General features: G+C 34.7%; 1 protein-coding gene across 2 annotated transcripts; it reads right to left on the reverse strand.

Moving 5' to 3' along the window:
* Window positions 1–692: 692 nt before the first annotated feature.
* Window positions 693–20,043, reverse strand: LOC149739266 (Na(+)/citrate cotransporter-like). 2 transcript variants are annotated; one of them, XM_089873983.1, is made up of 17 exons: window positions 19,815–20,043; window positions 18,849–18,977; window positions 18,062–18,198; window positions 11,982–12,102; window positions 11,534–11,681; window positions 9,517–9,673; window positions 9,045–9,069; window positions 8,671–8,757; window positions 8,153–8,313; window positions 7,579–7,698; window positions 6,849–6,956; window positions 6,252–6,362; window positions 5,789–5,886; window positions 4,952–5,070; window positions 4,422–4,583; window positions 3,734–3,871; window positions 693–3,295 (listed from the first exon to the last, which is right to left on the reverse strand). In XM_089873983.1, the coding sequence occupies exons 1-17, from the start codon at window positions 19,923–19,925 to the stop codon at window positions 3,095–3,097; spliced, it is 2,133 nt and encodes a 710-aa protein (XP_089730109.1). In that variant the 5' UTR covers window positions 19,926–20,043; the 3' UTR covers window positions 693–3,094. The 2 variants fall into 2 exon arrangements, with proteins under 2 accessions (XP_089730109.1, XP_089730110.1); XM_089873984.1 differs by lacking the exons at window positions 18,062–18,198; window positions 18,849–18,977; window positions 19,815–20,043 and adding an exon at window positions 12,155–12,174.
* Between the last annotated feature and the right edge of the window lie 971 nt (window positions 20,044–21,014).

Consider the following 21,014-nt stretch of genomic DNA (forward strand, 5'->3'; position numbering starts at 1 on the left):
ACTTGATAATATGATAAGGGATGTTAGAGGCTTAGTGCTAAATATTGTATGGTTTACAATACGTGCTACTGGCTAGGATTGAGGCTTCGTAAATTGTGTCAAAAATAGATAATGTACCTGGTCCTGATTATTTTGGGCAACAACTCTTTCTGCATTTTTACATTTGGTGTCTCCATTACAATTCACTGTCACTAGTGCCTGTACCTAAGACCCCCCACATAGCTTGCTTTTATTCTAATTTCTTCTTATCATATTTCTCATACAAAGGCTCCAACTTCTTGCGGAATATTATCTTCACCACTTCACTACATGAGAAGCTGTTTCAGTCTACTTGAGTTATAACACGGTGTCTTCTTAAACACCAGACACACATGGTGTATTCATACACCTCATGCTCACTGTCGAGTTATAACATGGTTGTCTACTTATACACCAGACACACAAGGTGTATTCATACACCTCATGCTCACTGTCAAGTTATATCATCGGTGTTTTCTTATACACCAGGCACACATGGTGTATTCATACACCTCATGCTCACTGTGAAGTTATAACATGGGTGTCTTCTTATACACCAGGCACATATTCATATTACAACCATCATATTCATGATATTTTATGACATATACTCCCGTGAGCTTACAATTCTGAAAAACAGTTTCTCAAATTGAAAACTTATTCAACACTGCAAATTATTTCACATATTCTATTCACCGACCCAGCAAATCAAATGAATTTACAAATAGAACCACAGCCTTATAAATGAAGTACCAATAACAACAGTATCTTACAATAACAGAATAGTGTCACACAAGTTGCGTAAAACACAATAAATTCTGAATAATAAAATACAAAACTAGCACTTTTAAACAGGTTTTTAATATGTGCTTAACAAAGAAAAAAGGTTTGTTAAACTTGGTTTTTGAAGGTTATTTAATTACATTTTGGATTTAGCTCATATTTTATAAAAGCTTGTTATAACAACAAAGCCCAACCAAAAAGCATCAATTCTTTTGTTACAGTTAAAGCAGAAAAAATAAAAAATTAAATTATCTTAATTTCTACTCTATATGGGTAAGGTCCCAGGGTGAAGTGGGACAGAGTTGATTATCCCATTATTTCAAGAAACAATGAATGAATTAATAGAAAAATTGTTGATTTTTTTAATTTCTGCACAAACCGATTAGTTTGTTTAAATTTTGATAATATTTATTTAGTAGTTTTCGGAGTTGGACAAAGCTGATTTAGCAACTCAATGTAAATAAAATGATCCAACAGCCACCAAAGTTTGAAAGCGAATGCATTGAAATACAAAGCAATTAAAATATAAAGAGCAAAAAACTAATATAGCAGGGTAGGGAAAGATGGAACACCTTTAGCACATAATATCCAAATATCCTGATTGTGTTTTAAATGATTAACAACTGTCTATGGAAGTCTTGAGGATAAGGTTTTATAATTATTTGAATTTTCTTTGTTTACTACCAAATAGAACGAGAAAATAGAATGAAAAGGTGTTCCATATTCCCCCACCCTACTATATGATAAGAAACCAGTTTTTGAAAAAATCTTGCGGCCAGAATTATAAACCATTGAGTTGTGATAAACATTTCCTATAGTGACGTAATAGAAGTACAATAACATAATGGAGACCAAGAAAGTTTTCGAAAAGTGCGGAAAATAGAACGACTGTTATAAAATAAATAGAACTGTTATAAAAAGCTTGTGGGCAAGCACTGATAAAATTTGATCGAAAATTGATGGTTAAAAAGGTGACCGGCCTGGATTTCAACCAGATCGGTTTAGGAAGCTCGATAAGCATTTAAAGTTTACTGGAACAGCATAAAGGAGGCTGTACACAGTATCCGAATTCATCCGTTTTGTTTGTTTTGTCCGGATTTCGCTGCCGCATGCGGAACTTGGTAATGGGTTTGCATACGACTTTGCAAGCGATTTCGCATGCCGGATACTGTGTACAGCCACCTTTAGGCAGTTGTAAGACACTTGAAACTAAAATTCCTTGTCTTATTTCAAATGTTTTGAAAAAAACTAAAACTTTTTTCAAATTTAAAAAAAAATTAACATTTTTACCCTTTTTTTAATTAGCTTTTTTATTATTTTGTTGTTGGAATATACTTGTAGTTTTAGAAATTCTGGTCTTACAAATCCAGCCCAGGATTAACTTGATAAACAGATCAAGAAAATGGCACAGTAAGTTACAATATATAATGCAAGCAGCCAAAGTTTCATAGTACCTAACGTTGGAACCGATAGAATTTAAAAATTTGGAACTAGTTGAATAGAAATAATTTTTTAACGTCTTATCTGGTATGAAAAACAGAGTGTATTTCCTACATTTTGTTATAAAAAACGTAGTGTGTTTCCGATGTTTTCAATTTTTACAAAGAAACATAGGAAATACACCACCTTTTTCATACCAGAAGAGGCGTTAAAAAATTATTTTATGCCTTTTAGCAGAAGTAACAGAACACTTCTATTTCATGATAATGGTTACTTCAATGGGAACAATGGATTGAATAAATAAATATAAAAACATTAAAAAGAGAGAAATTTAAAACTAGTTTTCCAATTGTGTAGCGGGGTGGGCAGTCTTTGGATTTTTAATTAAACTTTAAATAAGGAAGTTGGAAACCAATATATAACAGTTGCAGAGAGAGGTACGAGTATTACATAACTTTAAAATGGGTTTTAAAAATTAAGAAATAACTTGCCCACCCCCATATTGTGCATTGAGAGTGCTTATGTAACGTTGTGTAATCAAACTAAATGCAAAGCCATGTTTTGTGTATCTTGTTCAATATGAAAAGTTTTATAATTCATAATTTGGGTGCAAAATAAACAGGAAGTGTTTCAGAGAAGAATAAAAAGCGAGACACATTTGTGATCAAACGATTGTACATTGTGTGTAAGCGGGTGTGTTATTGTCTGCACTAATTTACGCATGAGGTGTAGGTGTTAAAGATAGGGCAGTGCGCTACTGATATCCAGAAGGAGTTGTGTGTATTCTGTGTCAACGAAGAGTGGCAACCACCCGAAGAACTGCGTAAGGAAGCCGTGACAACTTGGGTGACAATCATAATGTTAGATTACCGACTGTAGCTGACATGGCATTTAGTACCGTGGTGTTCGGTGCCATGGTAGCGTTGACACTTGCCATGGCATCTAGCCATGACGGGTGCGACACAAATACCTTGAAAGCCACACCCCCAAATACATGGACAGAGAAAAGAGCAAAAAAGATGCCGCAAATGTTCATCAGAAATCCAGCTTTTATCTGTGAAAAATAAACATTAAATTTACATCTATGTTGTAACTGTTATAACAGTGAGCAGGAGGTGTATGAATACACCATGTGTGTTTGGTGTATAAGAAGAAACCCATGTTATAACTTGACAGTGAGCATGAGGTGTATGAATACATCATGTGTGTCTGGTGTATAAGAAGACACCCATGTTATAACTTGACAGTGAGCATGAGGTGTATGAATACACCATGTGTGTCTGGTGTATAAGAAGACACCCATGTTATAACTTGACAGTGAGCATGAGGTGTATGAATACACCATGTGTGTCTGGTGTATAAGAAGACACCCATGTTATAACTTGACAGTGAGCATGAGGTGTATGAATACACCATGTGTGTCTGGTGTATAAGAAGACACCCATGTCATAACTTGACAGTGAGCATGAGCTACAAACAATACACGACTCACCATATCCATCATAGTAAGATATCCATATGAATAAGCAATAGCATTGGGTGGTGTAGACACAGGAAGCATGAATGCATACGATGTAATGATGGTTGAAGGTAACATCAGGTAGAGCGGATTTACCCCAAGTGTTTGGGCCTGATGTGCAATATATAGGGTTAATGTTTCATATATAGGGTTAGAAAGACTTCAAATTAATCTACATTTACAAATATTTAACTAATAAAGAAAATTACTTTATTAATTTTACTATAAAAAATTACTAAAATTATAATTGACCGACACTTTAGTATTTTTGTCTGGTTTTACAAAGTGTCAACAAAACCATAACCTTCAATTGGTTGCACCACTTTTCACAGGTACTATTAGTATAAAACGAATACCAAAGATTGTATTACAGACAGTAAAAATGACTAAATTACAGTAAAAACTTAAAACCGAAACATTTTAAGAACCGCATTATAGATATATTAGTAGGTTCAATATATAAAAAATATGGCTTGAACCCCCAAAAAATTACGACAAAAGGTTTTTCAATGTTTTTTTGTAGTAGTTATCATTAAGAATAACATATTAAAAAATTGAAAAATTTATATAGGCAGTCCCGCTGTCATGTTGAAATGCAACAGTAATGATATGTGCAAATATACATCAAATAAAAATGCATGGTTGCTATTATAGAACTTACCAGTTCAGCTAATATAGGGAGAAACACAGTAGCAGTTGCGGTATTACTTGTGCATTGTGTTAAAGCACAAATAACTATACAACATATAAAGTTGGCCCAGAATGGTGGGATTGCATTGAGAGGTTCCATCTGTAAGCCAATCCATCGAGATAAACCAGATTCCTGGGTGGGAACTTTGGTTAGTATACGGTGGGTAACTAGAGGTCAAATAAAAAATAGATATAAAATAAAAAAAAGGATTTTTCTGAACATAACACTGAGAATGGTAAAAAATGCTAAATGTTTTTAATCATAAGTTTGTTTTAACCACTATCCGTGTGTCGCTATATCCTGTTTCGTTTTACTTCCTTTTTAATTTTTGCTACCGTAACCGAATAAAAGTTATCACTATTATCCTTGCTATATCAGACAAGTATGAGTGTTACAAGTAACAAGCTGGTCTAAATATAACACTGACTCTTGTCTCATCTAACACTGCATATAAATAGATTAACCAGTTAATCACATCTATACAGCACTCAAGAACTCACCTTAGAACCCAAAGCCATAGCAAACCCGCCACCAAGCAGTAAGATCACATTCCACGCCATCTTCTGTTGCACAACGTTCCAAGTCAACAATGCAGGTACAGGAGCCATGGGGGTGGCATCTATGTGTGAATTTGGGATAAATACATTTAACTTATCCATATTACATAGTATGTGGTTAGTCTATGAAATAACTTATAGGGGTTATATCTTATTGCTGTTATATTTTAAGGTACAGGGCCGTGGGGTAGATTTCATTATTGGGATGAATGCATTTAACATAGGCAGTAGAACTGTGTCCTATTTTCAAAGGGCTTTTGGTGGTGTTTAATTCGTAACATATTTACATGTGATTTCAAAGATTATATCTTATGGGGTTTAGAATTACAAGCTTAGTTTAAGCATATTTATGAAAAGTGGCTTTCCTGACAAAGTCACCTCATTGCAGGTAACATGTTTTTTAATAAAATCTTATCAATTTTATGCCAAAAGAGCCTGGACAATATTTTATGCCTGGTAGCAATATAGAAGTTATAATATAGTAGGGTGGGGGAAGACGGGACACCTTTAACATATATTATCTAAATATCCTGGCCGTGTTTTAAATAGCTAATAACAGCCTAAGAGAGTTGTGAGGGTAAGTTTTATAATTCATTAGATGTTATTTGTTTACTACCAAATATGAAGAGAAATTAGAATAAAAGGGTGTCCCATCTTCCCCCACCCTACTATATATAGCATAACACAGTATAGGAAAAGTTGAGTTTGATTGACAGCTCTGAGTTTGATTGACAGGTCTAAGTTTGATTGACAGGTCTGAGTTTGATTGACAGGTCTCACCTGATCTGCTCCGACAGCAAAAGAAGTTTGGTCGTTTAGACGGGAAGACAAATAAGATGAACGTGATCAGCATCGCTACCGATGCATCTGTGACGTATCTGTGGATTAATGTACTGTTTAGTTGTATTCTATAGGGGTGAGGATTTATAGTGTGGCATGCCATGGAACCTAATATTTGAGGCAAAGTTGGTCCATTGCACCAAAACTATATATGGGTAAAGTTTAGGGTGTTTTATGTATATAGTTAAGTTAGAGTTGGTTTGTCAGTCGCCACATATATGATAACTTGTAAGCAGGCATAAGGTGTATGAAACAGAACACCCGAGTTATAACGATTGTCGTTTTCGCGCCATGCGAGGATAAATAAGTTATATATGTGGTACCTCGTGAGCGGGCATAAGGTGTATGAAACAGAACACCCATGCACACAAATACAACTAACACAAGGGTAAATCCAACTTACTTTGATTTAAATATAGACAATGAACCCCATCCTTGGATGAACCCAGGATCTCTGGTCAACCACAGTAAAGCGAGGGTGATGAACAAAGTCAAAACCGACTTCTCAGCAAAACTGGTGAAAAAAAACACATTATAAATCTGTAATAAAACCTGTGAATCTAACCCTGATCAGGTTCTTACACGGCAGAACGAGTCCAACGTAATGAAACAGTCAGATTCCACTTAAAACTTTTTAAAAAGAAGGGGGGAGGGGGGATGTAATTGTTTTTAATTTAAACCTACGTCTTTTTTCTATATGAAAAAAAAACTTTTCTTGAAACTTTTTTAAAAAGAAAGGAGCTTGAAGAATGTAACTGTATCACATTTCAATTTTTAGTTAAAACGCTCCGGACTGTACATTTTGAAATTCAATTTCAGATTCAAAGTTTTTTTTCTATTTTTTTTGTAAATCCCGTTATTTTTATATTTTTTTTGTTTATTCCGCTATTTTGATATTTATTTTGTTATAACTTTTTTTATATTTTATATTTTTTTAAATTTCAACCCCCTACTTTCTGGATGCACCACTATCTATGATATAAACACAGGAATACTTTACCTCATTGGACCAAGTGCTTCGTATTGGCTCTTAATAACTCTCTCAGCTTGCATTTCATCTTTCGATTTGGATGTTTTGCCGAAGAAACATGGGAAGATTTCTTTCAAGCTGAATATAAAGGGGACTTTGGTATAACTTGGCAGTGGGCATGAGGTGTATGAATACACCATGTGTGTCTGGTGTATAAGAAGACACCCATGTTATAACTTGACGGTGAGCATGAGGTGTATGAATACACCATGTGTGTCTGGTGTATAAGAAGACACCCATGTTATAACTTGACAGTGAGCATGAGGTGTATGAATACATCATGTGTGTCGTCTGGTGTATAAGAAGACACCCATGTTATAACTGGACAGTGAGCATGAGGTGTATGAATACACCATGTGTGTCTGGTGTATAAGAAGACACCCATGTTATAACTTGACAGTGAGCATGAGGTGTATGAATACATCATGTGTGTCGTCTGGTGTATAAGAAGACACCCATGTTATAACTGGACAGTGAGCATGAGGTGTATGAATACACCATGTGTGTCTGTTGTATAAGAAGACACCCATGTTATAACTAGACAGTGAGCATGAGGTGTATGAATACTCCATGTGTGTCTGGTGTATAAGAAAACACCCATGTTATAAGTTTATAACTGTGTTTGTGTTATAATAACTGTGTTATTTTATAACTATGTACATGTAATAACTTGACAGCGAGCATAAGGTACATCACTCACTTAATATCCAGAAACAAATATTGCAACCAGAACCAAGCAGTGATGAGAAACAGGACCATCCCAGGAAAAGAGAAGAAAGCCCACGATCCAAAATCTACCTCTGGTGCAGCGGGGTAAGTGCTATAGTAGAATAGATCTGTTATAATCTAAATAATGTGAAGTACTGATACTATATTTTTTTCAGGTGGGTTAGAAAGCTGATAAACCACGTATAAAAGTATCCTGATGGATGAATACTGCATGAGTGGCGTGTGAAAGTATGTATAGGTACAGGTACTATATTTTACTTGAACTTTTTTAAGCTTGTAACAAAATAATAGAACACTTGCATTATAAAACGGGTGAACCACTGGTACTATTTTAAGGAATTCAAAACCACCCTCCTTTAAGACTAGATTTCACACAAGTGTGCAATACAATATTATTTGCCTAAATTCTATATGGGTGATGTCCTTAGACCTTAGAAATCTAAGATTGACCAATTCACCCTTCTACTGTCCGAAAGTGACGGGATAGTAAAGTCCTTTAATACTGAATGATATAGATAGTAAATATATTTTTATCCTTTACTTACGTTTTAAATTGTCCAGCCATAATAAGGTTGGGACCAGTTCCTGTTAAAGTTGCCGTGCCCCCAATATTAGCCGCATAACACACACAAATAGTGAGAGCCTTACCCATGCCTTTGTTGCGATTCTCACGGTCAATGCGAGCCCCTATCTCTTCAGATAAAGGCTGAAAGCATAGTGGAAATATATGAGAAATAGAATCAAAAATGTATTGCTTATATTGTTTATATGGGTGAGGCCTTACAGTGTGGTACCCCATGGGACCTGGGGTTTAGACCAAAGTTGGCCCATTACCCCAACATTGTATATGCACATTCTATTCTATATGGGTGAGGTCCTACAGTGTGGTACCTCATGGGACCTGGGGTTTAGACCAAAGTTAGCCAATTACCCCAACATTGTATATGCACATTCTATTCTTTATGGTTGAGGTCCTACAGTGAGGCATGCCATTAAACCTGGGATTTAGATCAGAGTCAGTTGCCCCATTACCCCAAACACAGAACATATGAAGTTAACGAACCCTATCTGGTGAATCTCTTGTTATAAGTTGAGCTGTTGATGCATCGGGTCCGTTTGAATCCTCGCTGTCTCGCTTGGAATGAAGCGACTGTGGGGGGAGGGGGGTTAACTAGGGTGGTATTGATACAAGATTAGGTAAATTATAACAATGGGTTTTAGGCCAGATTTGGCCCATTACCCCAACACCCATTTTTAAACACGTTTAAGCAAAAAAATATGAGATTATCAAAATTTAGACAATTTTATAAGTTAAACAAAAAAATTTCAGTTCTTGCAAAATTACCATTTACAAAAAAATGATTACAAAACATTTATTTCCTTTTCTCCATGACCAGCATATTAAAATTATAAGATGTTTATGAATTCTTGACTTACCAAACTATCAGGTTTTTGGGAAGATCTGTAAAAATACGAGGAGCATTAATTATGGGAGGTGTAAATGTGAAAAGAAACAACCAGCAGATGGAAACAGAGAGCAAAACTCAATACCCATGTAACATATCCATATGTTTAGTTTAATCAATACAGCCTTTTTTAATTTATTTGGATAAGGCCCTTAAGCCTATCATACAGATTTACATATAAGCACTGGTTAACAAGTTTTACGAATTACAGCGTTGTTGGCCATGGTTGGCTTATTACCCAAACACCACAGGCGCCTAACCTGGTGTGGGAAAGTTTTTCAGCATTTTATAGACTTGCAAAATTGTTTTTGCCTTGGTGTGCGTGTTGGGGTATCAGTCCTAAATCTCAGCCTGCCATGCCTTACACACATAGAATAATAAGGACCAAATCCACTCCAAAAACAGAAAAAAAGCAACTAAAGATAGCAACTATACAAACTTACCCATTCCCCGGCTTTATACGAACTTCATCCTCAGTGGAAACACTTGCATACGAATGTTGGTAATTATTACGATTAGCTTTCCATTGAGCATCCATGTTGTCTTGTGCCAATCTTGCCCCGTATTCCTTAGCTGCTCCAATGTTACCCATCTCCGACACTGTGATGTCATAATTAGGCATTGTGATTAGTGGGATAGTCAGAAAAAAAGGAAAAACCAATAAGCTATATATATATAGAGGCGTGCGCTCCTGAATTCACTACCTGGCTGTGCCACTGATTGTAATTATGTGAGTATAGGTCTGACATTAGGGGTAACTGGAGTGAAATGTTACTTAAAGTTTAGTGGATTATATCTTAGCACTCCCAATTTTATTTCGTAATGTAACTTTTGCTGTTGGGTGTCTATATAAACAAGCAGAGCCAAAGTATATTGCATTCACCACATTAATCAATGAAGTTCCCTATGTTTGACAACTATCAAATAAATACACTATTTATTAAAAGTAATATTATAAAGTTAAGAGTGTATATTATTTGAATTCCAAGTAATTTTCCATTTATTGTAAAGCAGTCATAAGACAAAGTACCTACACCCAATTATACAATTATGAAATGTGATATCTATACTTCATTGTTATAAAATTAGATATACAAAGGTCATATACCCATTACATGGTAATTGATATCACAATGCATTGTTTTAAGTCACAATACCCAGTGTGACATCATGTAGCATTACTACATCACAATATGGTTTATTATGAAACATCCAAGGTATAATAGGTAGCACGCGGTGGCCACGCGGCCCTCACACATGGATGGAACGTACAACGTAATATAAAACTTAACATGCCACACACGTGCTACGGGGACATCTGTCAAAACAAACCATTCCTGTATAGCTGTATACATAGCACAACCCTCAACCCTGTGTGACACTGAATGTCACATATTTGTGGCCAGCTTTCCACCAAACCTCGGATTTTGTAAACCAAGCTTTATTTTTCCAGGCATGAGTTTCTACAAAGAAAACTGTCACACACCCTCTATTTTACCCAAGAATTTCCCCAAAATTCTGCAGCTGTTGCTAGTAGGCATAATCTAATACCTTCAATTGCTCTTTTTTTAAAAGGAAATTTTATTTTTATTAAACCAAGATTGCGCATGCCTTTCGAGACAGTATTTTCCCCAAATATTAGTTTCAAATATTACCAAGAATTCACCATTCAAGCAGAAATAGATAAAACAAGCGAAACCTTTCTATTTCGATATTGATCTACAAATACTATTATGGCGAGGGATATCATTTAACACATAGTGGTTGAGCAGTCAGTTAACAATAGTTTTAAAACCAAGATTTGTACCCAGGCTTTAATACCTCAATCAAAATACACCCAATATTTTAAACAACCTTCCTGTAAAAAATTATTGAAAAACTTGTTAAATGTAATATGTTGTCTGCTATTTGATGTAACCAGGGTATTGCATATGAAAAGCGAAAGTCTTTCATGAAATGATTAAGAGCATTTGATATCCTGGATGTATGCAGCTAATGACAATACCAAAGTATGTCCCATTCAAAGTTTCATAAAAAAAATCATAATTGATTAAAACCTGCTGACAGGAGATTTTCTATTCAATATAAACGCGTAATGGCATTAATCACCCTAATTTATAACTGGTTGTGTTGACAAAATTTCGAGAACAGTTAATTTATAATTAAAACAATGCAAATGAATAATTACTTCCTAAGAAGAAGGAAATTAAGTTAGTGATTGGATGGGAAGCATATGACGGGTTAAACTTTATGGAAAGTTGGTCCTAAATGATGTATTTTACCATAAATGCCTTAAAAAGTATCAAAAACTTTAAAAATTAAATATATGGAAACTTTATATCCAAAAAAATTTATATATTTTTTTTTAAATTTAAAAAAGTTTCCAAAAAAAGTTCAAAAAAAGAAATGATTTTTTTTTAAATGATTCCTTAAAAAAGTTAAACCAAAGTATTTCCAAACCTAGTGGGTTGGGTTGAGCTGGGCACACGACCCCAGCTGATGGGTGAACTATATGCGGGTGATGTACGATAGACTTTGGGTCATTATCTGGATCCTCAGGGGTGCTGTGACCAGAATCACTGAGGCTTTCGAGCTCCTTGCCCTCATTCTGTGATAGAGAAATAAAGATATTCCGAATGTTTTAATGGGTAATATCTGATGTGTATCTAAAAAACTGTAAAAATAAAATATTTTTATAACTTTCATGAGGCAATTCTGGGGCATTTAAAAAACTATCCATATATTATACTAAGACAAGTTTTTTTAATCAATTGTTTAAAAAAGGATCAGAACATTTGGATATTATGTGCCAAAGGTCTCCCCCCTCTCCACACCCTACTATATATTAATCTCCTGCATTACCACCATTGTAACCAATATATACATTAAGTTGTCATGTTCACCCCACCTGTTCAGCTATAAGTTCCTGTAGTACAGCTTGTGCGATCGGGATCATCATAGCAGTGGTTGCAACATTGCTGATCCACATTGATAGGAAGGCTGTGGTCGCCATGAAGCCGAACAATAACCTGGAATGGAAAAGAACATTATACACCAATATAACATTGCAAAACTAGTTACCCCATGGTATTACAATCAAGATTGACGACGTAATCGCCGTTGTAGCACATGATCAAAGCAACAGCGTCCCTGCGCACTCTGTCTTATTGCAAAAAAACAATTAACGAACGCGAACACATGCTTTTCGTGTAAATGAGACAGATTTTGATATACGTTTATGCCCTATGACGTCATAGTTCGGTTGATGACTTGAACTTTCCGTTGGGTTCGGTTAACCGGTTAACTTTTCCACAGCCCTAATATTATGTACATACCATATGTTGTACATATTATTAAATTCTACACAACCCACCTACCAGCTCCAAACTTTTTATCACTTTTTTATAACTAATTGCCTAGATGTTTCTAGATATTAATCAATGTCCTCTTTATTAAAAATAACAAAGAATATTCCCTGTCATGTTGTATGATTGAACCACAACATTAACTTCCGTTATTAACCATTTGATTAAATGGAATACCAATGTTCTGAGTAATTGGTTTCATCAATTACATCCAACGACACGCCCCCCTCACACCCCTACTTACATACCATGCAGTAATGGAAAATTTAATGGGATTTTCGGCTATCATGATTGGCCGAAACTTGAGGTGTTTTGTGGGCGTCGACTGGTCTAACAAGGGGGTGTGTCGACCAATGAAAATGCAGAACGTTGTAAGTCAAAATTTTAGGAAAAGATTCAGACACGCCCACAACACACCCCCCATATATATAATATGAACCAATAAGCAAAAGACCCAAATTTAAACAGTCTTTATTGCGTCACTATTACACCACTGAGAACGCGACCTGAGTAAACGAATCGTATCAAGGATGATGCAAGAGTGACGTAACTATGACGTAACAACACACAATGACAAGGCGCTTAAGGTAGAGTCGATTTAGTGATTCAGAATGGGATTAGTACAAAAGTCTGGGAACATTTACCGGAATCTTATTATACGTTTATAAGAGCTCGCACCGATCAATAATTGATTTGTGACGCAAACCGACCGCACTATGACGTCATATAAGATTAGCACAAGGTCGTCTAAATAAAGACACACGCGCCGGAAAATGGATTCGAATTTACTATAACGCTTATGACGTCAAAGAGGAGCATTGTTACGGGCAGACAATGGAATAATACGGCGGCCCGTGATTCTATAAATCGTAAAATAGCCGGTACTTTTGGCAAACGGAAGAAATCACGTGTTTTAAAATAAACTGCATATTTAAATGGGAGATGCACGAAATAAATATACTTTGTTTATTCGGTAAACAGCTACGTTTTTAAACTAATGCATTTGCATATAAATTTATCTAAACCGGTTTTACAACTTTTGTTTTATCGTTTATTTATTTCTTCCTTTTTATTGTTTCAATAAATGTGATCTACGTTGTTGTATCTGGTGATAAATGTCAATGCATTTATGTGTATATAATAATTATATATATTTAGACCGATTTGTAACGACTTTTGTTTTGTTGTTAATTCTCGTATTTTCGATGTTTTAATTAAAACATTCTTCGTTATCGTATTTAAGGAAATAATGAAATTAAATTTGTGCTTCGTCATAACAAATATTACGTTCTCTGTCTACATTGGAGCGATTATATACCATACTTGATACGCCCCCTTTTCGAGTCCTATGATTACATACCGTACGCTGCGAGGAATCAACTTAATCATAGTTTTTGGATTCGCATCTTTTTTTGAAGGTGCCGCAAACTTTTCCACAGACAACAATTTTCAAGAAGTTGAAACGTAGAATTACAGGTTTCGTGCATTTTCATTGGCTGTCGCATGTGGGCGTGGCAGAGGCGTGTGCGGTCTAGACGAGTCGCTAAAAGTGTAGCTGCGATATTTCAAGTACTTAGCCGCGTCACGTACATTTATATTAGCCTGAACTTAGTTCATACTCTCATAGGGATAAGAGTTCCGGTATGCCACCATTGCTACGTGGTTTAAATAATATCAAAGTGAGTATGTGGGCACGATTTCAACACACAAGTTATTGCGTGTATTTCAGCCATGACGCCCAAATCAGTTCAGCCGATATTTTAAACCCCTTCGTTTCTTTAGCATTAGTTTGTTCTTACGTGTACTAAGGACAAATCTTCCTAATATTGGTATTACGGATATAGTTACCTGTTTATGTTGTTTTAATAAAATAACTTTATTTCGTGATTCAATTACAATTGTGAAGACGAGCTTTCGCATTTTACCTTTTATTTACTGACTCATTTAACTAATTTATTCTCCCGTAATCGACTTTCACACACCTCGTCCCTGCTTACGAGTTACCACGTATGCAACACCCGTGTTATGACAGTCGTTACGGGTGTTCTGTTTCATACCTTTTGCTGCTTAATCTGTTTGCGCCGAACTTTTATTGTTTTTTTACCGCTGGAAAAAAAATGTTGGGATCCATGCATGCAGTAAACGGCCACGCCTTTTATTTAAAACGTTATTTTTTTCTGTTTTATCAATAAGCGTGTTTTAACAACTTGTTGTTTTACCGTTACTACTCGTGTTTTCGCTTTTGTAAACTCGTTCTTTGTCAGCGTGGCCGAAAAGACGAAATAAATTTCATTCATTCCACCGATCGAACCAAGTAACATACGAAACATCCGTTCTCGGAATCGCGTAGTTATCTCCCGAACAACGGGACGCTTGTTACGTCACAAACGGGGTGAATAACCTCAAGAACGCTCAAGAATTTCATCGATGCGATCCGAGATATATGACTTTATGTAAATCATTACTGCCAGCCATAAATCTCCCGAATGTGTTTCGTAGCGAAAACTTGCAATCTATTTTGGGCGCATTTGTCATGTTAAATTCAATATGTATTATTAAAGTGATATGGAGCATTATATTATATCGAGAATTGAAAGGTTACGTGAATAATATGTTGTTTTATCGGTACGAGAAATAAAGTTATTGGAAGAACTGACATATTTGATTTTTTATTTGATTTATTTATTTTTTTTAAACATCTATTTAATTTATTTATTCGAATACGATATCCAAGATAAAATTAATTCAAAAAACAAACATAAACAAATTCCAATAATCAGATTTTGCTTTTATTTGAAGAGGAAACTGACGATGCCGTTTAGGGGAAATAGAAATCTTTTATAATACAATTGGTTGGACTTGATTTTTGCCCGTTTACCGATTTTTGTTTCGAAGCACCAGATTTCTTAAACAGATAATTACTTAGTTGTTTGGACTTAGTTTTGTTTTGTTTAATAGCTCCAGATCCTTATGAGATCGGCATTAACGGCAGAACAGCATATTTTTGTGGCTAAGAAACGCAAGACGTGTGTACGTGACTGTTGGATATAGATTAGCAGGTTGAGCTGGTTGGCATACCGAGAGTGCCACAAGTAGAACCATCCATAAATAAGATGCAAGTCGTTGATTACTGATTGTAATTACCAAACTTGTTGTTCGAAATATATGAAAACGTTATCGCATTTGCAAATATAAATAAGATTTATGTTTGGTATTAGAACGGCTTTGGTAGTTATGACACTTTTTAAACTCAGTTTGCAATAAGTTTAATAGCTTTTTATTTGAATTAACTTATAATTTCGTAAGCTCTGGGCAATAAGCATACAGTTGGGTGGGGGAAGACGGGACACCTTCAGCACATAATACCTAAATATCCTGATCGTGTTTAAACAATTAACAACGGTCTATGGGAGTCGCGAAGATACGGTTTTATAAATCTTCGAATGTTCGTTGTTTGCTACCAAATGGGATGAAAAATTGGAATAAAAAGATGTCCTATATTCCCCCACCCTACTATATGACGTATTTTGGAAGATTTCCAATCTTAACCCATTAGTTTTATTAGATTGCGATTCGCATTCCATATGCATGACGCCCAAACAGGCGTGGTGATTATAAACGTAATTTCTCCCTACTATTGTGACGATTAAACCGACATTGTGATGAAAAATATTCTGTGGACTTTGACGTAAACGGGAATTTCCTTTATCACTTCTACCTGTGTCATTGTTACTTATCGTAAACTTTAAGTAGTTTGTATAAAACAAATATTAAAAATATATAATTTCAAAGCCTAGTTTTTCTAGCTATGTTTTAAGTTAAGTTTACTAGATGGTAAGTTGGAAAAAGATGGGTTTTGTTTTATTCGCTTTTTGCCCTTTGGAAGGTACCAAACTAATATTTACAGAATTATATACCCCTATTATCACGAGTCCACGACTCTAAAAGAGTGTTGTTAATTATTGAAAACACGTTTAAGAAATATGGGATATTATTATGTCATAATAGATAACAGTACCCATCTTGCCCCACAGTACTATACAGTCCATTTTACCCCACAGTACTATATAAAGTTTTATAAACCATTTTACCAGTGTAGGTAACTTGTGATATGACAACCACAACCCATAGTTTGATTTGTTTCCCAGTAACATATGTTGCACCCGTTAGCCGTCATTACCGGGAAGCATATCAAGCTATGTTGATAATACAGCTACATGCAAGCACACAGCTGTACCATGCTATTGCTATAAGGAATATATTCAAACCTGTGTTGCCCTGGGATACAAGTACTAACCACTGCGCAAATCACACAAAATTAAACATTTTGATAAATTTTAATATTTCTAACAATACCCCCATCGCCCCATACAACCATTTAATGTTTATTGTTAAATTATAATATATCCATGGACGATTTGTTTGTGAGTTTATTGATGTTATGTGGTTTCTATAAACTGTTACCTATGTATTATTATCTGATACTGTCCAACACATTTTAACCGTGGTGTATTTTAACAACTGTCGTTTCCCATCTCTATTGTTTTAATAAAAATAGTCTTTGATGTTAGGATAAAAGAATAAGGAAAACATATTAAATATATATAGATAGGGACAGGGTATACTGTAAGTTAACAGCATGATCCACATTGTGATAAAAACACCACGTGTCAAAACTAAGGTCTCAGCTCAGGTTTCCTGTTTCTCTTTTATACAGCAAAGAAATAAACCGGACCAACTAGTTGAACGGGTGACGTTATACGCGACCACAAGACAGAAGACGGATGTTTAAACCGGCGTTTCATTCAAATCAAGTGAGTCATAGTGATGTCACAGAGGACGCCCTAATCCTTAACAACCACGTGCTATTGGTCGAAAAAAAGAGGGCGTGTCTTGTGTAAACTGAGTGACAATGGTTTACTATAAGTTGCGGTAAAACAAATATCAAACGTTTTCCCCATTGTTAACAACTATAGCCCACTATTGGTATTTATTACAAGCGATTAAAATTCCAAACATTTAATCATCCTTTCTTTATTACTGTTCTGTGAAAACCCTTTGTTTTCGCCGCTACCGATACTCAAACGCTATACAAACTCATACAGAGGGTAAATTACAATTGTTTTATAAATTAAATAATAAATAGGAAACTTTAATTACGTAGTTATAAAGTTACTAAATACAATTATTTATTAATGTTTGATTTTAGTTTATTTTAGATTTTACAAAACCATGTATGCAAAGCAAAACTGTAAAATCCTGACAATAAAACCAGCCCTGTAGATGCACCACGCATAGTAGGATATGGGACAAACTAGTGACCAGGAAAAGGATAAATTATACCATAACCATAGCATAACCGTAGCAAGTTAGCAATCTCTGCTGAAAATACCAAAGACAAAACGAGGAAACTCAAACAGTTGTAAAAGTGGGTGTTGTTTAACAAATTAAGTATGACAGAAATCATAACCGGGCAAAGATACTGAAACGCTCATCGGGTATAAAAAACGTGTATTTTTCAACGTTTTAACTGACCAGTCATGCTGGATGTATTTACATTATTATATACATTATGCCTGGTAGCAGAAGTAACATAATATATTATCCATATAGTTTTACTCACCATCGTGGTTTGGCTCCAACGAAGGTTAAAACTTTCAATGCGATTCTTTTATGGAGATTCCAATGCTCAACTGCAACTGCAACTGTTAATCCACCAAGAAATAAAACATTGACATCCTTCAAGTATTGGGTGCTTACCTAATAAAAGGGTTTAATAAACAAATGAGTGCATTTTAAAATATAGTCACTGTTCAGTGTCATTATATTATAGTATTAGTTATATATATATTTGGTAAAGCAAAAAGTAAACAAGAAGCAATCTTTAATTAAAATTGTATAATTCAAGAACAGAAGAGGCCGTTATCCTGAAAGGGCTATTTATCAAAAAATCATATGAAAATGAGACAACTGTGGCTTTTATACAGGATCAATGGAAAAGGCCATAGAGAAGCATAATATACGGCCATCTACAACCACAATGCAAGTGGTGTGTACCGCAGACCGCAATGTAAACTACAGTGTTTACTTTACACCCCAGCCTTACAGTAGGTACTGCGGCTGTGCATACTGCCAATTTGAGATTACCATCAATCATCATATACCCTTAGTATGCTTAAACTTTAACAGTATACCAACGCATTCTGTAATACCTGATGACAGGCATAATGTAATTAATCTTTTAATGGCTCACCTGGTATGAAAAAAAACACAGTGTAATTCCGACGTTTTAACTGCACATTCCCCGATGAAGTCTTTCCGGACGGCAGACCAAACGTTAGAAATACACTACATTCTTTCACACCAGATGAGCAGTTTAAAGATTATTTAAGCAACATATCTAAACCCACCTTCCCAGCTGGTAAAACTCCCAAGAAAGGATAAAACACAAGTGGTAGAAGGGCTGTGACTGCTAGTGGGACAACCTCTGTCACCCAATAGACAGCCATGACCAATATTGTGTACGCACATGCCATTTCCTGGGATAAAATACAATTTGTTTGTTTGGTAATCGGATTACATTTGCATTGGGGGATATAGTGCTCTGAAAAATTGGGATAGTCTTATATATCTATACAACCTACTATACTATTAAAGATTTTGTTAAAAAAATAATATCCAAAAGTCTTTAAAAAATTATTTTTTCAACAGTGACTCTAGTGAGCATAGGAACTGTTCGCATTTTCATTTTTCAACATTTTTTTCTTGAAATTTGGAAATCAATAAATTGGGGACCCTTTGTGCGGCATATTTATGTAAAAATCAATGTTACATATTTAATAAGGTTATTCAGTTAAAAAAATAAAATTTGCATATACCGGCGGTTTATTATGATATAATAATAGGGTTATAAAGATTATTAACAGCCTGTGTGTGGTTCAAGCAAGAAACATAAATTTACTTTCAATTCTGAATTAGCGATATCATAAGTATATAGACATTGCTGTGTAATGCAAACACCAACTGTTGTTGCGATACAAATTTACAACAACCATTCACACAGTTTATTACCTTATTAAAATATCGGAAAGTTTGTTTTATAAATTGTTACACAGCAGTAGTAAAAATCTGGTGTTAGGAAAACGTAACAGATAAAATCAAGTCTAACCAATTGTTGTATTGGAGATATTATATATATTTCGCCTAAATGGCATCGTCAGTCTTTTATTCAAATAGAATTACAAATGGTAACTCAAAAAAAATGTTTTGGGGTGCAATTTATTACCACCAAAAAATACCCTAAAGTTTGTTTTAGAGTTAAACAACAAATGTATATATATAGTAGTAAAAACTATGGTAAAAATATGGTTACTCACAGTATATAGTTCCGTGGGTGGAAATATCATTAAGGGAAGCAGAAGGATTGGTGTTGAGATTAAAATAATCGTGGAGCGGAATTTATTTAAAGTTCGTAGCAACCCCATCATTGTGTATAAGATGTCTATGGCGTGGAGATTGAGAATTGATAATCACAGTGTTAATATTTCAAGCACAAGGTAAAACAACAAATGCAACAAATTGTGTAGCTGGAAAATAAATAAAATAAAACTTTTAAATAGAAAACCAAACAGAACTTTTGAAATAAATCTTCGAGGAAAAAAATAAATCTCAGATTTATAGTAAATATATCTCTCTTTATAGCGAATGAAACATTTTTTGTTAACCTTTTTTATGCTTTGCAAGAAAAACAACTTTAAAAACTCCTTGCTTTCTTTTCTGTAGTACATATTTTAAAAACTGTACTGGTTTACAAAAAAATATATATAAATAAATTTAACTATAAAAAAGTTTTTTTTTGTAACATTCTGACGGTATGGTATACGAACAGACACAAGTTACTATTATGATTAACTGTTGACTTTTGAAACACGTCGTTTTATAACTACTGTGCGAACAACACTTGATGCACATATACTACCGACTTGGCGACTCCTAATTCTTCAAACGTTTTAAATACTTTCCGTATTTAAATCAAGTCTAAAACACCAGCGTTATAATATTAAATCTAACTGTATCCGAAACGGCGCATGCTTCGTATTAAATATACAAGCGAACTTCTTCACTACGTAACATGGATATATAACATTCACCATACATCTTACTCTATTTTAAACTGACATATCTCACTTCTCGTACGTTTCGTTCATAAATATGGGAACAGCTGTTGCACTATAACGTTCAATTCAAACACGTTTTAAACTCGTGGTAAGGCAAATCACTACCCTTTAGCGCCCACTTGCGGGCTGTTTTTTATGTTTTAAACAGAGTGGTAACTATGTGAATATTTGCCCTTTCTAAGGTATAGTATTGCGATGCACATGTTTGTGTAGTGTAACCTAAACTTTTTAATCGTCCTAACAAGACATAGGTACTAAGCTGAAAAAGTTTGTACTTCGATTACTCATAGCTATGGTAGAACGCACCGACAAATCTTATAAATGACTTTATTTTGTCTCATCGGTAATAGTAACGTTTACAAAAAGTTTACAAAAACAGAAGAACAGGAATAAGTAACG

Source organism: Ciona robusta, chromosome 3 (genome assembly GCF_009617815.1).
Source record: "Ciona robusta chromosome 3, ASM961781v2".
NCBI classification, from domain to species: Eukaryota; Metazoa; Chordata; class Ascidiacea; order Phlebobranchia; family Cionidae; genus Ciona; species Ciona robusta.

What these genes read in the sequence shown, in the direction of transcription:
- LOC149739266 (XM_089873983.1), bottom strand. Translation starts at nt 19,925, where the DNA reads ATGATGGGGTTGCTACGAACTTTAAATAAATTCCGCTCCACGATTATT. An exon ending in CACCCACGGAACTATATACT is followed by an intron (nt 18,978 to 19,814) that starts GTGAGTAACCAT and finishes ATTTTATCCCAG; the next exon opens with GAAATGGCATGTGCGTACAC. An exon ending in ATCTTACTATGATGGATATG is followed by an intron (nt 3,296 to 3,733) that starts GTGAGTCGTGTA and finishes TATTTTTCACAG; the next exon opens with ATAAAAGCTGGATTTCTGAT.